The following is a 13,754-nucleotide window of genomic DNA, read 5'->3' as shown; positions in this document are numbered from 1 at the left end:
TTGTGTTTGGAAAGTATCGCAATAATTGTAACTAGAACTATTTTTCTTGCACTTACCCACCACTAAGTTTCCCAGGATGCATTAAAAAAAATAATTGTTTTCGAAATATTTTTCTTTATCAGTACCAAGCCAAGATTCTCTTTCTTTTGCCTATAAACAAAAACCCTGCGGAATTTATACATACACTACAGTGTCTTGGCCTTTGAGCTCACCAAATCCTGCTGTGATTAGCCAATCTTTAAATCTAAGGGGAACTTAGGAAAGGAATGAAGAGACTAGCTAATTATATTCTAAAAGTATGGAAGCCATATTTTAACTTTTATTTTTAATTAATTTGGACTTATTCTACACTACAAATTTTTTTGAGTAATACAAAAAACTTTCAGTATGTCCAGTAATCAACTTCAAGAAATAAAACACTCTCAATGTAGTTGAGGCCCTTGTGTCCTTCACCCACTGTCATCTTCCTTCCAGAGGCACCTGAATTCAGTGTTACCAATTTCCATATTTTACTAATCTACCTATTTTAATTCATGCACCTACATCCTCATATTTATCTTTGTATTTTTTGAAATTTATTTTGATTATGTCAAAATACACCATTCTTTTCTTTTTTTTTTTAGTTTCATGGTTTGCTGTGAAAATTAAAAATTGATATATAATTAGAATTTCATTGTATGAATTCAGTACCCTATATTTATCCAACTTTTTTGAAGTAATGACTGCTGAAATTAATTGTCAGTAGGTGTAATTAGTGCATATGTGTGTACTCCAGGGAATGTCTTCATTGTTAAGTTACTAGGAACATATGCTCGTTAAGTAACTAGATATTGTCAGCCCCAACCAAGGTGGTTGTCCAGATTTCCATTCCCACTATAAGCTTTCTGGTTGTTCTACATCTTTATAAAACTTGGTACTGTCAGAATTATATTGTAAATCATTATACTGGTGAGAATTGCCATTGGCATTTCTGTGGTTGTCACACAGGGCACCTTAATGTTTACTGGCCAGATTAGCATGGAGTTATTATTCCCAGGCATGAGCACCCCAATGTCTCACACTCTAGTAGGACTGACAGATTCAAATGACTAAAGTCTTAAAAATAATATAGACAAATGTCCTAAGTAGGAAATTATTCCCTGAGTCACTTAAGTTACTTCTGATTATCAAAACATGTGCGTCTCCTGTGTCATTCTCAGTTGTGACAGCCTTAGCTTCTAATCCAGTTCTGGCTGTAGAAAGAATGACAATAAACCTTAAGCCACTGATGCTCAGGATGAGGCTAAGTCATAAGGAAACACAGAGCACCCCTCCAACTAAGATGGACTGAGATCAGCAGGATTCGGGGAGCCCTAGAAAGCCTACATCAACCACACCGGGGTTCCTGTGCTGAGCAAAGGGACGGACCTTGATGCTCTTTAGGCCTGTATGCTGTGCCTAAGTGAGGAATCACCCACAAAGCTTTCACAGACTTTCCACTGCCTGTGTGGGGAAAAAATGTTTTAAGTACTTGTTGTTTTCTGAAGAGGTGATGAGTAAAATTGTTTTACAAATTATTTCTAATAGAAGCAGCCAGAAAAAATTTCCCTGAATCTACCATTGGTGCTAAGTAGATAAGGTTTTGACCCCAGGGAGCACACGTGCTGTCCCTTCTATAGTCTGAATTGTCATTTGCTTTCCTATGTGAGAGTATGTTGCCTGACTCACTCAGCTCTGGATCACCAGTGCCTTTATACCCATGTTGGAACTCCACTCCATGTCAATGGTGTGCAGTATTTCAGGGTGCTCTGCCTGAGATGGCACAAGTGACAACCCAGCTGATGGCACTAATTCAATTTGCTATTGATACTGAGAGCTCTTCTGGGAAAACGTGTTGGGTATCTCTGTTTATATTACTTTGGAAATATTTTATTTCACACATACTGAAAAACCAGAGGAGGAGGTCAGTTAGTTCAAGTTTGCTGACAGAAAATTGATCTATATCAGAGTCTGGATGATTGTGCTCAGTTGATTTCTTTATGACTTCAAGACAAGATTTCTACTACTTCCTTTGTTGGGAGAATGTCTAAATTAAGAGATTAAAGCCGAGGAAAGCTTCTTCACGTTTAGACTGAGTTATCTTGTTTATCATTCACACTCCCCTTGTCCTTGTGTTTCCACTTCTTGGATGTTCGCTGAACCTCTCTGGTCAGTATAAATAGAGGCTCCAGGATCACAGAAGTGGAGTGTGCTGATGGATGCTGCTTTCTGTTGGGCCTCCTTGGATATGTGTGTGCTTGTGTGTGTTGCACTTATGTGTGTTGCACTTGTGCTGAGGTGAGTGCAAATGGAAGTAGTGTTTATAAGATAACTCTTCTCACCTATAATGGCAAGTTGTAAATATCCTGTTTCCTATTCCTAGGTCCAGCTCTTCAGTGGGGCCTTTGATCTGCTTTGACCCTGGGTTGTGTTGCAGAAGTGCAGTTCACATTCTGTTCCACTGCTCGGTGTCTCTGTGCTTGTTGATGAGTTCCTGTGCTTGTCTCCCTACAGGTTATCCAGGCCGTCTTTTTCGGGATCTGTGTGCTGACTGATCTTTCTAGTCTTCTGACAAGAGGAAGTGGGAACCAAGAGCAAGAGAGGCAGCTCAAGAAGCTCATCTCTCTGCGGGACTGGATGCTGGCTGTGTTGGCCTTTCCCGTTGGGGTTGTGAGTATGATGTAGAATGCATTTATCCACCAAAAAAAAAAAAAAAAAAAAGCATGGATCTTATTTCAGATTTTTAAGATAGAAAAAAATACACGTTATAGGAGATTGATTTCTTCCTTTCTATCTCTTAGTGCTGAGGATTGAAGCTAGAATCTTGTGCATGCTAAGCACACGTACTAACACTGGGCTGCAACACCAGCCCCGAGGTCTAGATTTAGATTTAGATGAGTTCACTGGGCTGCCAATACCCCAGACTGGAGGGCTTAACCAGCAGAAGCTTATTGTCTCACACTTCTGGAGTCTGGAGGTCCAAGATCAAGATTAATCGGCAGGGTTGGTTTCTTGGAGGCCTCTCTCTTTGATTTCTAGATAATCACCATCTCACTGTGTCTTATATCTCCTTCCCCATGTGCTGGTCTGTACTCTAATTTCTTTTTTTTTTTTTTTTATAAGGAGATCATTCATATTGGGTCAGGATGCCCCTCCTGGCCTCATTTAACCTCAGTTCCCTCTTTAAAAGCCCAAGTGTTATCACCTCCAGAGGTTCTGGGGGGTTAGGACTTCAACATGAGACTTTTTGGGGGGCACAGTTTAATCCATATGGTGTCTTAAACAGCCCCAAACTTGAAATGTATGTAATTTGATTAGATACTTGAGTTTTTTTTTTTTTTTTTTTTTGTATTGTTTTGCTTTTTAGTTTAGGGAGAAATCAGCAGTAGTTCACCCTTGTTAACTTATTCAAGTTGTCAACTGTGCCATTAGTTAACATCACTTAAGAAATGCCACTGAATGTTTGGATCCATTCTTTGTTTGTTTCCAGTTAGATTCTCCCCATAACTCAACTTCCTTCCCTACATTTGCCCATAAACCTTGTTTCTTCAAAGTCTCCACAAGACTGTAGATTTGAACTTGTGTATAGCCAGGAGAAGAATGAGAGAATTCTATATCTCAAGTTGTGAGGACAGGTCCGAGTGTTTTACCTAGTTCAAATTCAGACCTCTCGCTTGCCATCTTTTACCTGGAGGAGCAGAAGCACCACTGATGTAGGCACCAAGAGCACCAAGTCCAAGGCTCGTTGTCAGAAAGTTATGCCCAGATCCTTCCTGTGGCTCTTCCTCATAGTGGCCAGAGGCCCCATGTGTGTGACAGTTCTTTTTCTGTGTGCTGAGTTGCATTTTCTTGGGTGAGATAGCCCTTAGTTCCCGAGAACTGCGCAAGGGCAAGGGGGTCTTCACAGCCAGTCCCTGACCCCTCGTTCCTCCAGGCTTGTCTTCTGAAGGCCACTGGGCCAGTGCCCAGATCCAAGCCATCTAGCAGATCTCTCAGGTTCTGTCCTTTACATAACGGATCTAAATGCTTTACTCTGTCATTTGACTTTGTATTATTTCCTATTCCTTCTTTGAACTTGCCTTCTAAAATTCAAATACCTTGCATCAGAATAGCCATAGAGAAGAAAATTTTCTCTAGCATGAAGTGTAAAGATGTACACTTTCTGCATAAAAGAATTATCTAGATATTCAAGTCTGTGTGTCCATATAGTTGGTGTGTGTGTGTTTCTTTTTTTTAAACTTTATAATTCTATAGGAGTATCATTGCCTCTGGAAGTCTTCATTGGGTAAAAGGAATACAATAGTAATACAATAAAAGTAGGAGCACAGATAAGGGCATGTTTTCTCTTAGCTCCACGTCTCCTGTTAACTGATGTCAGAGTGATTCCACAGGAGCATTCTGACTTAAGGTGTAAATTTTACCTGCTTCTCAAAGGCTCATTGCCTATGCTCTTTGGATGGTTGTGATATTCTTTGGTGGGAAATTTTTGCACCTTTTTGTGCTTGAGACTTGAGGTATTCATCAACTTTGAGCGTTCTTCCTAAATTCAGTGTGGGTGTGTTTCACAGGTGTGAGTTTGTGAGCCTTTTGATTTGCTTCTGTGTTTATTACATCTGATATTTTCATCTGTGATTCACTGTTTTTGTTGATTTGTCCATATTTTGGAAGAAGGAGAGGAGTAGCACTTCTCTTCATCTCCACGCCCTTGTTAACCAGAAGTCACAGCATCACATTGTCACAGCACAGTGTTCAACTTTCCTGATGACAAGTTCCCGAGCAGCGGGCCAGCCTCGGCCTCACACCTGGTACCTCCATCCTGTGCCACCTGGCACACAGGTGGTGATCAATGTTCTGCAGTCATAGAAGAGAGTAAAGTGGTAGTGATGAATCACAGATATGCAACTTGTTGATTTCTTCCACTCATTTTTTCCTTGGCCACTGGTATCTTATAGTCATTATTTCCATTTTTCATAATCTTTCTTATTATTATAGTCTGTTTTTTTAACTTCCTTTAGTTTCTGTTGCTTTTCTTTGTTCTCCTTCTTTCTTCCCTTCCTCCCTTTCCCACTCTTCTTCAATTAAGAACAATCTTGGCCAGTATTCTCTTGAAATCTTATGTTGTCTACCATTTATACCTTACTGTGTCATTTGGCTTTATATCTCTTTACCCAGTTTCTTCCACATTTCTAACTCTAATGCACAGAAATTCATCTTGAGGCAAAAATTTTAAAAAATCTTGATAAATGGATTCTTTCAAGATACATTAATTTTATTGTGAAGTCATGCATTTTCTCAGAAGGGTCTAAAATACTACTGTAGTTTTATTCTTTTTTGTGTGTGTTTGTGGTCCTGGGGATCAAACCCAGGGTCTCACATGTGCTAGGCAAGTGTCCCTACCACTGAGCTACACCCCCAGCCCATTTAAAATTTTTATTTTCTTATAGGGTCTCAATAAGTTGTCACTGTACTTGGCATTGCATTAGAGTTTAAATTCGATTTTCTATATGTTTCCTAAGGAAATAGAAATTCATAGATGCCTCATCACTAGTAAAAACAATTTTTAGATGATTCTATAAGAGGTTGGCACATATTAAATCTTCACCGACTCTTCAAGATACGATTAGAATGTCTGAAATAGTGACAATAAATAACTTTAAGACTAAGCTCAGATAATAAAGACAGATTCCTGAAACATTCATTCAGGCACATACTGCCTTGCTCTGTGACTGTGTACTCTAATCCCAGGACAGGACAGGCACAACTTTCAGGGTCCCCTCAAACCCACCCAGCAAAAGATATCTGCACCTTCATAGGGGCAGGGCAGCATCTGGGCTACAGCAGCCACCCCAAGGCGTTACCAAGACAAAGATGTACTGGCGAGGTAGTGAAATTTGATTGTGTGCATTTTTCAAGCAGAATAACAAATGAATCCAGTGCCTAGAGTTGAATTTATGGAAAATGTACAATTGTTCTTCATTAAGAAGGCTGCATTGGATTGCCACTGGGGACACATTTAGGGTTTTGGGAGAAGGACACTTTCATACTCATCTTACTCTTTGTTTGTTTGTTTGTTTTTTGGTTAGAAGTATAAGCTTACTCTTTTTAACTAGAGTGGTATCTTGCCAGCACAAAAGTCAACAAACACACAAAAGACAAATGACATTCTTGGTTTGATTGTTCCTAATAAACTTCAGTGCTTCCAGACCACATAATGTCATAGAATTATTTGTAATGCTTCTTTAAAAGGGTGACAGGGTTCAGAAATAAACTGCACATGGTAAGAAGAGCCTCCCGTGGGTTATCCCTGTGAAATGAATTGCAAGGCTTTGGGAGTGCTGGTGATTTCCGGCCATTAGCATTACTAATCAAGGCCAGCTTTGCATTTGTGGGAATCGACACAAATCAAGATGATACATGCTCTGTTCACTCAAGCAAAGCTGCCTGATTTCTTCAAGGTCACACTGAAACAAACCTTTACTCCAATTATCTTTGATTGGAATGTTTCATTATTTTTATATATCCTTGAGGTAAGAGAGAGCTTGAAGTAGATGTATTAGGTCCACGGGTCACCAAATCATATTTAGTGCTCCATGCTCACAGAAAGCAATTACTGTCAACTCTCAATTAACCTTGTTCCTGGAGGATGCATTAGTGCAGAAATTACAAATCCTGCATAACCCACCCTGTCTTCCTTGATGCCTTCGTTGCAGCTGTGAGATGTATGTGCACATGTGTGCATGTGAGAGAAAGAGGGAGAGTGGGAGCACCAGGAAAAGCTTGGGCCAAACAGTCTCTCATGCCTGTACTATGAAGCAAAGGTAACACTGCTTCCTCAGGAACAAACTGACAAGAAGTGTGAGGCAGAGGAAACCTGTTACAGCAAGGAGCACTGGGCGTGGTCAGCCAGGCACCTTGCAGCCAGAGCAGCAGAGCAGAAAAGCCCTTAGGACACAAGGGTTTCCAAACACAGAGTGGATACTTTCTACCTTAGGTTGCTGGAGCTAGGACCTGTGCTCCCCTCATGCTCCAAAGGTGCTTAGTTGTTTTGCTCTCTGGAATTCTGTTTGCATCAACCAAAATGATGAAAGGCGTTTACTTCACATGTTATTATGAATCATGTGCACATATGGTAAGAATTCTTAATGCTACAAATTCCTGCGGGTATTATAACTGTGCCCATCAGGTACTGGCCACAAATGCTGTTTCCATCCTTCTGCAGTTGTGAGCCCCATTGGCTGGGCATCTCCCTTCAGGGCCGGGAACCACAGGAAGAGTAAAGTGCTTCTTCAGGTGACTCCTTGTGGCTTTGCTCCAGGAAGCATTCATATTTAATAAGGAAGAAAGTTCTTGTTTTATTATTACCACTTAAGTTGGTTGGGCACATGCCTGTAATACAAGTAACTCAGGAGCCTGAGGCAGGACGATCACAAGTTTAAGGTTAGCTGGGCAATTTAACAAGACCCTGTCTCAAAATAAAAATAAAAAAGGACTGGGGATGTAGTTCAGTGACATAGTGCCTGTGGGTTCAGGCCCCAGTACTGGGAGGGGACAGGGGAAGAAATAAAGGGAAAAACTATTACAATAAAATAAAATAAATCTCTGATGCAAACTCCACGAAAAAGTATATTGCAATTATTTTCAAAAGTAATTCCTCACCAGGTGTGCTGGCACATGCCTGTAATCCCAGTGGTCTGGGAGGACAAAGGCAGGAAGATTGTGAGTTCGTAAACCAGCCTCAGCAACTTAGCAAGGCCCTAAGAAACTTAGCAAGAACCTGTCTCTAAATAAAATATAAAAAGGAGTGGAGTATGCCTCAGTGGTTAAGTGCCCCTGAGTTCAATCCTTGGTCGCCCCCACAAAAAAAAAGGTAATTCTCCATAGTCTTCATTTATTGATATTCTACCTAAGTTTAAGCTACATGAAGAAAACTTTTGAGATGTATAACAGTTTAGATTATCATATCCCTATAATTCAAAAAATATTATTTTCATTATACATTCAGTAAATGTAAGAGGTTGGCTTAAATAGAAAACAAGCATCTCAATTATTTTCTAATATTAATACCTTTTAATGTAACATACAACACACATTGAGAACAAGAAAACAAGCATATCAATTAATTACTAATATTAGTGTCTGTTAGTGAAACACACAAAAGAAAGGAATTTGATTCTATTTGTGATTACAAATAAAAACAAATATTTTTGCTTTTGTTTTAAAATTTAAGGGGAAATATTTTAAAAATACATTGTTTACTTTCTACTACCAACAAGATGGAACTTAAAAATATACCTTATATCTGCTAATCCTCTTTATTAAATTTTCACAAAAATACTAAAATCAAACCCTTTTCTATTTTCTTTAAGCCTTAGCTAAGATTCTTAAGTTATTTTAAATGCCCCTTTTCTTTTCACCTCTGAAATTAAAAGTACAATTCTAGCTAGGTCATATTTTATAGAAAAACCAAGTTCACTTCTGATTCAGTCAATCATATGCTCACCCCCTGCACAGAAATGAGGATATGAGTTAATTTGCCAAAAAGGAAGTTCATAGATGACAGTTTGTTCAAGATTGGTAAGCAAAATAAGCCATATTTCCCCTTTTCCAGGAGAAAGGCTCAGAACACTGTAATTACATAACCAAGGTAAGTGTAGGTTGTATGTTTCATTTCCTGCTGATCCATGCATCAGGGGCAATGTCTAAATATTAATTCAATATTAGTTGAGTGCAATCTGTTCCACTCTAGCTTGAGCAATAAGGATATTTAATCTCTCATAAAATAGTAGGCCTGTCGACAGGTAGTTTCAGGGTGGTATTGCTCAGGATTATGATTTAAGAATTGGGCATTTTCTGTTTTAGACTCTTCCATCTTCATAAACTCTTTCATCTTTCATCTTCATCCTTTTGACTTTGGGATTGGTTTTTAATTCTCAAGAGGATAGAAAAAGCACCAAGGATCACATCCTTCACATCCATGTTCAAGGCAAGAAGAGGAATAAATCTCTTTAGGGAGCCCCCCGACACCACCATACCGAAGTATTTGTCTCTTCCTCAGGCAAATGCATCATTCCAAAAGCTCCAATTGCAGATTTCCCCTTAGGTCTTGGTGGTTAGAACCATCATGTGGCTAGAAACAACTTGATGAGAGGCCAGACAAGCAGGTGGAAGCAGCAGGAAGGGAGGTTACCATGAGAGCTTAAACTAATGATTTATCCTTAGGGCTGGGCATATTGCTGCCCAAACAGAACCAGGAGTTTAAAACCTATTATAAGTAACACATTTTGAGAATTACAGTGGAATATAAAGTAAGTAAAAGCTAGTAGGATTTTAGGTAATTCATTTTTTATTCATATTGATATGAAAAATGCTGATCAGCTAATCATGAGCATTTTCTGTTGTAGTAAATAAGGGACTATTTTTTCCATTCATTCTCTTCCAATACCATGTTCAGTGCATTCTTGCCAGTATTATCATAAACTATTAAGAGAAAATCAGATCTCTTAGGCAATTGACTAAATGGTTTATGTTTGATTTCTGAAACTTCCTACAAAATTTATCAGAGGTGACTTTTGTTTTAGACCACTGTCTTAGAAACACAGATAACTGGGTTCAAGGAGTAAAGTCTTCTTTCAGTTTCTGTCTCCCTAGAAATTATAGAAAAGTATTATACTCCTATATTATTTCACAGAGTTCTCACTCTTACTGAGCAAAAAAATCACAAAATATCTCAGAAAATGAAGATACATTTTTCTATAGTTTTATTCACATGTATTTGAAACTTGATCTCAAGATGTTAGAAGTAATCTTCAGTAACTTTAGTAATGGATGTGCATTATAAAACAAACATGGTTCTCGTCCTATAACAGAGTCTTGCATATGTCCTTCTCTTGGGAACCAAAGAAAAGATGTATCATTTCTTCCTGTCTACATATCTCCCTCCTTACATTATCCCTTTCTATCATCCCTTTCTTTCCTTCTATCCTGAGAATTGTTTCCTATATAGAAGAAACAATTTGTTCCTGAAATTACAACAGTTCCCATGGGTGTTTTGAGGTAACTCTTACCTGCTTTGGCTGGATCAAAGAGTGTTATGTTACATCAGCTGGATATAAAAACATTTTCTCCCCAAAAGAAGGAGCTACACAAGATTTATTAACTATTGTTGGACCCATGTTATTGCAATGTTAATGATTTGCTTGTTTTACCACAAATGGCCAGTCTCGATAGGATTTTCATTCATCATGTCTTTGCTGAGGTGTAGTTATGAGTGTGCCAGAAACTCAGGTGGGAAGATGAGATGGGAGACGGTGAGGACAGAGTGTAGCCATAATTCATATGTAGCCTGCTAAACCAGTTCGCACTCTCCTAAACACCTCTGAAGAGCCAAGTTGTGCAGTTTCCCTCTAGAGAATGTCTGTTTATTTGGTAGGTTGGGCTGTGCTGGTGAAGTGTAAAGTGACATGAGGACAATGAAGAGACCTGTGTCACAGAGGGAACCAGAAGCAGCCCCTCAGGCCTAATCTGCTTTAGTGCTTTTCTGAGTTCTCTGATACCTTGCTCATTGTTCACTGGGAGGAGATGGAAGAGAGACATAAAATAAGGAAGAATCCAAAATATGGATTGGTGATGTGCCCATGTTAAAAAGTGTGACCAGAGAGGATTTATCACCTCACCACTTGATCTTAAGGAGGGTCCCCTCTCCCCTTTGTTTGCCTTAAAAATCAACAACAAAAAAGAAGATTTCTTCTTCATAAGCACAGATAACTAAACAGAAGCCTCAGTGCACCCATGGCCAGAAAGGATAATGTGAGCATGCACATGCCCAGGGGGCTGCAGCTAAATTAAATTAGGATTAGGGCAACAAAGTCAGTCCCAGGTTCATTGGGATAGTTACTCATGTCTGGATATTTAGGAACCCCTCACACTCAGAGGCTTTTGCTCTTCCCTCAGGTTTTCTTGCAGCCTGTGAATGAGCAGCCCCACTTGTATTTCATGAGACCTCTCACCACCTCCCTTTCCACAGTGCCAAAACCCACAAACAACTCTAAGAGCCCGAAAAACCCAGAAACAGCTTACTTCTACTACATGTGTGCTGTGAGCCAGGCAACATGCTAAGTGTTTTCCTCAAATGATTTATTTGGTCCTCAGAGCCCCATTAGGTAGGAGTTTCCATTATTCTTACCTCAATGTACAGAGAAGACAGGCTCCCATTTCACAGCTTGCCTGCGTGAGGTCATGAAGCTAGTACCTGAGGCTAGTAGATGGAGGAAGATTTGAACCCCGACACAGACTAATGAAGTGCTCACTTTTAGGAACTATTCCAGCAACGATTCCAAACTTTCTGACAAACCAAGCCTAACTTTGCTTTTCATCATGCACTTCATAGAATTTGAGCTATATACATACAGCCTGAGCTGACCAAAATTTCTAATTTGGGAGAATGTATAAAAAAAGAAAAGGAATTGCACAGATTCTGAAACAAAAATCAATGCTTTATGTGTCTCCTTGATGTTTCACAGAAGACTAAGTTCATCTGTGCTTTTTGTTGTTTCTCTCTGATAATTTTTTTTTCACACTGTGTGGTCCAGTGCTTGATAGTTTTACAGACCAGTTTATGTCTGTAAAGTACAGGTTTTGATAAGAAAAGAAAATTCTTCCCACTTTGTCTTTTCATCTTAACAATCGCATAAGCTTCTGCATATTTACTCATTATACTTCTTTTTAATATGTTCAAATAAGGTTTTATCAGTAGAATTAGCTACATTAAAAAAAGTTTGCTAAATGCATCCAGTATAATCCATAAATTGTCTCTGGACTTTCAAGAAGACATAGTTTGTAGCTACACAATTGCAAAAGAATGTGTTTGGCAAGAAATGATCCAGGACATTCCACGTGGGCAGGAATATCCTAACAAATGAATTATGCCTAGTCAGTAAAATATTTTACTAAGAATTCCTGAAAGTTATTTTGTTCTCCTTAATCAAGAGTGAGTTTTCAGCCAAATCTGCTTTTCTTTTTAAATTTGTAATTTATACCTCCACCCATTTTCAACAAGGACTTGAGGTGGCGTAAGTCAAGTCAGTTAATCAGAAAACATCACAGCATCCTGGGCCTCGGTGTTATTCATCAAAGGCCTCCTGTAAATAATCTTGTCTGTTTGGGTATTTTCTATATCATGATGTAAGAAAAACAGTGCAACTTTCTTAACCTTTTTATCTGGAAAGGGGAGGAAAACCAGAAAGATGCAGAAACCTTTGATAGACCTTCTAATGAATTCAGTTAACATATATTGAGTGCTTGTCACTTTTTTAACCATTATCATGTGACTTCGCTGACAGTAGAAGGGGATCTTACATAACCAAGAGGCATTAGGTGACAGGAAGTCACTTGCCCCCACAGAATGTAATGCCAGGAAGAGGACTGGGGTCCTTTGGGGAGGGAGAGATGCTGCTATTCCTGGCCATAGCAGCTTGTTCTTGCTGGGCTTCTGACCTGTTTAGAGAAGATGCCTGCCATATTGGACTTGTTTAGGAATGTTGGATGAACAGCATTTGTCCTTAAAGAGTCTCAGCAAAAAGGTAGGATGGGAGGAAAAAGAAGAAAAAGCTTCAGGGGAAAAAAACTCACCCACATGACATTGGTTCTCTTTGGGTTCCCTGGCTTCTTTCATAGATCAGCATCAAAGCAGATGTCTCTCCCCAACCTGGTACCTTCCTGAACTGCTTGCTGATCCTCAGAGTAATTAGTCTGGTAAAACCTCCTGTCTCAATTGACAAGAAGGGCTCTTCTGTCACAAACAAAACAAAGCAAAACAAAAAATCTCATAATGGATCAGCAGTTCTAAAGGGGCCCAAAGTAAGCAGTTGACAACGAATTTAGGGTACATCAAATGCCAAGGGGGAGAAAGTTCAAAGTGCTGCCAGGCAGACAGACTGCTGACAGTTGGGTTGCACATATGCATCTTTGAGCCATTTTGGTTCCAGTGATGAACATTTGCTTGCTGACGCCTTTTGCTTTGGTATACAGTGTAGGTCATCAGAGAGAAGATTTAAAGGCAAAAACAAAAATCTGCACAAATTCCCACAGTAGATTTATCACTTTTATAACAAGAAAAACCCACAAAACATATTAGGAAAGCCCTCAGACAACTACTTATATTTGGGAAATAAATAACATTCATATTTGCAAAAGCATTCCCAATTAGGAATGTTCGTGCCCTAAATTAAAGGGCAAATCACTCAGAGAAAAAAGAAACAATATGTTCTTGATATGCATGATACCAGGAAACAAATACATCAGTGTCTCCATAGTTTTTCTTGTTGCTAACTATGTACACAAATTGCCATTGTACACTCTTGTACGGGGTGTGGCATATTTTCCTAGTTTGTATGTAATTTGAAAGTAACAAAACAGAGAACCTTATCCTTCCTCCTCCTGTCCTATCTCCAGAGCAGTTTGAAGGCATTCCTCTGGGGATGTTCTGGTATGCTAGGACAAGAACTCAAATGTGTATTCCAGGACCAAAATCTAAACACTTGGTTTTGTCAGTCTTTGTTAAGATAATTCTTCTTTGGTCAGTTAACTCCTACCAATTAAGTAATTACATTCTAAAATTTAAATCAGAAGGATAAGTCATTTATGAGGAGGAAAAAAAATATTCAGGTAGACTAAAATCTGCCCAAGCTCCGTCAACAGGCAAAATAACTTTGAAAAAGCCAGAAGGATGCCAGGAGATT

The 13,754-nt window shown here is 39.0% G+C and overlaps 1 protein-coding gene across 4 annotated transcripts in view; it reads left to right on the top strand.

Moving 5' to 3' along the window:
• Window positions 1-13,754, top strand: part of Aig1 (androgen induced 1) — a 237,753-nt gene that overhangs the window by 53,791 nt on the left and 170,208 nt on the right. For all 4 annotated transcript variants that reach the window (XM_077801682.1, XM_026397622.2, XM_077801681.1 and 1 more), the window contains one exon: window positions 2,533-2,688. In XM_077801682.1, the coding sequence (XP_077657808.1) occupies window positions 2,533-2,688 (156 nt within the window). The remainder of the gene's footprint in view (window positions 1-2,532; window positions 2,689-13,754) is intronic.

Source organism: Urocitellus parryii, chromosome 8 (genome assembly GCF_045843805.1).
Source record: "Urocitellus parryii isolate mUroPar1 chromosome 8, mUroPar1.hap1, whole genome shotgun sequence".
In the NCBI taxonomy this organism is placed as follows: Eukaryota; Metazoa; Chordata; class Mammalia; order Rodentia; family Sciuridae; genus Urocitellus; species Urocitellus parryii.
Note: the sequence above shows the minus strand (reverse complement) of the source record. Positions and strands in the feature narration are given on the sequence as shown.